The sequence below is a fragment of the Elaeis guineensis genome, chromosome 7 (assembly GCF_000442705.2).
Source record: "Elaeis guineensis isolate ETL-2024a chromosome 7, EG11, whole genome shotgun sequence".
NCBI lineage: Eukaryota > Viridiplantae > Streptophyta > Magnoliopsida > Arecales > Arecaceae > Elaeis > Elaeis guineensis.
Window position 1 is genome coordinate 85,648,469 of NC_025999.2, and position 4,088 is coordinate 85,652,556.

At 35.2% G+C, this 4,088-nt stretch overlaps 1 protein-coding gene across 1 annotated transcript in view; it reads left to right on the plus strand.

Moving 5' to 3' along the window:
- The first annotated feature begins 1,096 nt into the window (after window positions 1–1,096).
- The window catches only part of LOC105048655 (purine permease 3), a 12,157-nt gene continuing 9,165 nt past the window's right edge, over window positions 1,097–4,088 (plus strand). The window contains 3 exon segments of the mRNA XM_010928042.4: window positions 1,097–1,150; window positions 1,153–1,642; window positions 1,645–1,877. Coding sequence (XP_010926344.2) covers window positions 1,112–1,150; window positions 1,153–1,642; window positions 1,645–1,877 — 762 coding nt within the window. The 5' untranslated portion in view covers window positions 1,097–1,111.

Below are 4,088 nucleotides of genomic sequence, written 5' to 3' on the forward strand. Positions count from 1 at the left end.
AAAAATCATCATTAAGAAATTTATAAATTATAGCCATGACATGCCCTATATTTAATTCATAAGATTATCATGGTAATTTTTCTTTTGATATTCTAATGTAGCAGGACTAGATAGGGCATTTGAGAAATGATGTATATGGTGACCATCATCTATTACCTCCTACCATGTCACATAAATATCTTCTCTTATTTTGATTTTATTGGAATGATGATTGGGGCACTATTTATTTCGCTTAGATAGGAATGTTGATCACAGCACAATGGATAAAGAATTCTACGATCGATGAATTACCATATATGATAAGAAGATCCATAAGATCTCTTTTGCTTCTTTTTTTCTTTTGAGAATTAGAATTTTTTTTGCTTGCTGTCATTAGATCGCATTTAATCTCCAAAACCAATTCTTTTATTTATCAATATGGGATCCTAAATTAGTTTCCCTCGTATGAATCAGGATCACGAGAAGAAAGGGAGATTACCCATCTATCGTTTTAATAAAACTCTACTTTTTTAATTTTATGATATTTTTACTTACTAAAAAGTTAGAAGGAATGAGCCTATGGAGCAGATGAAGATCGGATTTGAGCAATTCAAGAATAGACATGCAATCGAGGTGGCACAATTTGATCATATTAGAAATATTATCCCTACATCATTCAATTCTTAATCATAGGGATTAGTGCAATGTAAAAGAAACTACCAATCATATATATTTTATTAGTATACTATGGGAATGATTGACTTTTGAAATTATTAAAAAATATATAAATTATATCCTATACATCACACAGGTTATATGTCAGTATTATATTATATTAATATTATATATTATATTTATGATATATATTATATTATAATATATTATTTAATTATATTATGATTTAATGTAATTTTAAATTAAATTAAACATCAACTTTCTGAAAACAAACAGCTAAAACAAAAAAAATCTAGAATTGTGGAATGGAGAACCACATGTCGTGATGTCCAGCTCGAGGCATCAATCATTGACAATTCACATCTCCCAGTATGTGTTTTCAGTATCAGTAAAATTATAAAACGTCCACCCAAAGGCCATTCCCTTTACACTTCTCTTCTCTCTCTCTCTCAGGTCCATGGCTTCTGTAGAAGAGACAGGAAACATGGACTCCACTACTCCCCTCCCCCGTGCACCACCTCAACCTACCGCCACCTCAAGCCCTCCCCCCTCGTTGCCTTCAACGCCGTCCTCATGCTCGTTGGCTCCGGCGGTGGTTCCCTCCTCCTCCGCCTCTACTTTGTTCGCGGCGGCCACCGCATGTGGCTCTCCACCTTCCTCCAGGTCGCCGCCTGGCCCATCCTCCTCCTCCCCCTCTACCTCTCCCGCCTCTTCCTTCCAACCACCACCACCCCTCGCCGCCACCACCTCCTCCTCCCGCTCCCCCTCGCCGCCGCCTCCGCGTTCCTCGGCCTCCTCATCGCCCTCGACTGCTACCTCTACGCCTACGGCTCCTCCTGCCTCCCTCTCTCCACCTCCTCCCTCCTCATCGCCTCCCAGCTCGCCTTCACCGCCGTCTTCTCCTTCCTCATCGTGCGGCAGCGCTTCACCGCCTTCTCCCTCAACGCCGTCGTGCTGCTCACCCTCGGCCCGGTGGTCCTCAGCCTGGGGCGGCCGGCGACCGGCCGGAGGGGGAGGCGATGTCCAAGTACTACGTGGGTTTCTTCATGTCCATCGCGGCGGCGGCGCTGATCGGGCTGGTGCTGCCGCTGGTGGAGCTGGCGTACAGGCGGATGAGCACGGAGGAGATGACCTACGCCACGGTCATCGTGACGCAGATCGTGATGGGGGCTTCTGGGAGTGTCTTCTGCCTCCTTGGTATGCTCATCAATAAAGATTTCCAGGTTCATCCACTCGCACTCGTCTCTCCCAATCTAATGCTTTATTTACGACAAGCAGGATATATATAAAATTTTTCCTTGTCCTCTAATTCAACTTGGAAGTAATTTGGCATGACTCTCGTTTGGCTAGTAGTGAAAGTGACGTGCCCGTTGCGGCTGCCATCTATCTATTGACTAGAAGGGTTATTTAAAAATATAGCATCATCAAAATATTATTTTTATTGATTATATAGTTATTTAGGAAATAATATTTTATTTTGTTAATAAATATTTTACTAGTTTTTAATGAAATATAAATTGACTAATATACTAATATATTATTAAAATAATGTTATTAATATTTTTAAATATTATAAATAAAATAAACACTATTATTTTCATTAAAAATATTATGAGTATTATTTTCTAAGTAGAGACAAAAGGAAAAAAAAAAAAAACAATATTAATAGCCAGCTTCCCACACGTAAGGATCTGGCCACCATCCAATCCCTGCAGTTTCTCAGTGGCAGGTGGTGAAAACCCCGCTTATGTATGGATGCCTTAATTAGTAGCAGATCGAGCTCCAAGAATAACTGAATTCCATAAAAATATAAATACAAATATATTAAAAAAAATTAAAGCATGGACATAACCGCTGGGCCTTCCATTTTTTTTTTTTTTTTTTAAGTTCTACATCCCATGAGTCTAAAGTAGGATTAAAATCGGATCAGGTACCAGCATATCCATATCCATATCCATATTTATTTTATTTGACGAATACAAATATGATACAGACATTATTCAGATACAAAAATTCAGATCCATATTTGTTTTAAATGGATATGGATATAATTCGAATACCAAAAATATAGATATATATAATAACAGATATAGCATAGATAATTAAATTTTATGGCTATATAATCAAAGATATTACTAAATAGATGATAAATCAAGTTAATAATATATTTATATGATTGTATATTTTTTTTAAAAATCAATAAGTGCTATATAAGATTATATAAGATTATATATTGATTCGGATATTTGGATATGGATCGGATAGTTGTCTATTCATATCTATATCCATTTTTTTTTACGGATATAAATACAGATACGAATATTTAGGAGTGTAATCGAACTGAGCCAATCGAATAGCTGGATGCTCGAATTCAACTTGATTCAAAATATTCGAGCTCGAAATTCAGCTTGAGATCGATCGAGCCTTAATGTCTCAAGCTCGAGCTCAACTTGATGAAAAATAAGCAAAACTCGAGATCGACTCGACTAGACTCGAATATCAATCGAGCTAGATTTGAGCTTGAGTTTGAACATAAAATCGAGCTTTAGTCTACTAATAATATATATATTAATATATATATTATAAATAAAAATAATATTATTAAAAATATATATTAATTTGAATAGACTCGTGAACTTTCGAACTAAGTATCTTGCTACTAGAACTCAATAATAATTAAGTGGAGTCGAGCTCAGACTCGAGTAACTCATCAGTAACTCGACTCGTTTGTATTCCTACGGATATTAGTCAGATTCTTAAATTTTTATCTATATTCAGATTGATTTGAATATAAAAATAGATCTGAATAAATAATATCTATACTACTTTCATCATTAGTCTAAAGTCTTGTTGCCTCTCTGACATGGCCGAAATTTCTTTGCTGACGAAAGGCATCTTATTATGGTTTGCAATTAAAATCTATATTGGCTGTGAAATTAAATTGTGTATACATATAGTGGCAGATATATGTCTTTTCAGAAGATGGTGAACGGAGAGCCTTGTAACCATCTTTTATATATATATATATATAATATATATATATATGTTGGGTGGATATCTGGTCAGAACACCACCTCTCAAAACTTTTTCGATATTGCATGATGCAGCAGGAAAAAAAAAAAATAAAACAAAAACAATCAAAATACGTGGATCAGCCACAAAAAGACTCACCTCCACGGAGTATGCAAACTTCACTATGAAAAAGAAATATTACAAGAGGAGATCTTACCCTCAACTCCCATGCATATATATATGTCTATATATATGTATATATATATATATGTATATATATATGTATATATGTATATATATATATATGTATATATGTATATATATACATATATATATATATATATGTATATATGTATATATTTGTGTATATATATATGTATGTATGTGTTGGGTATAAAATAACCCCAGCCAAAGTTCGTAAA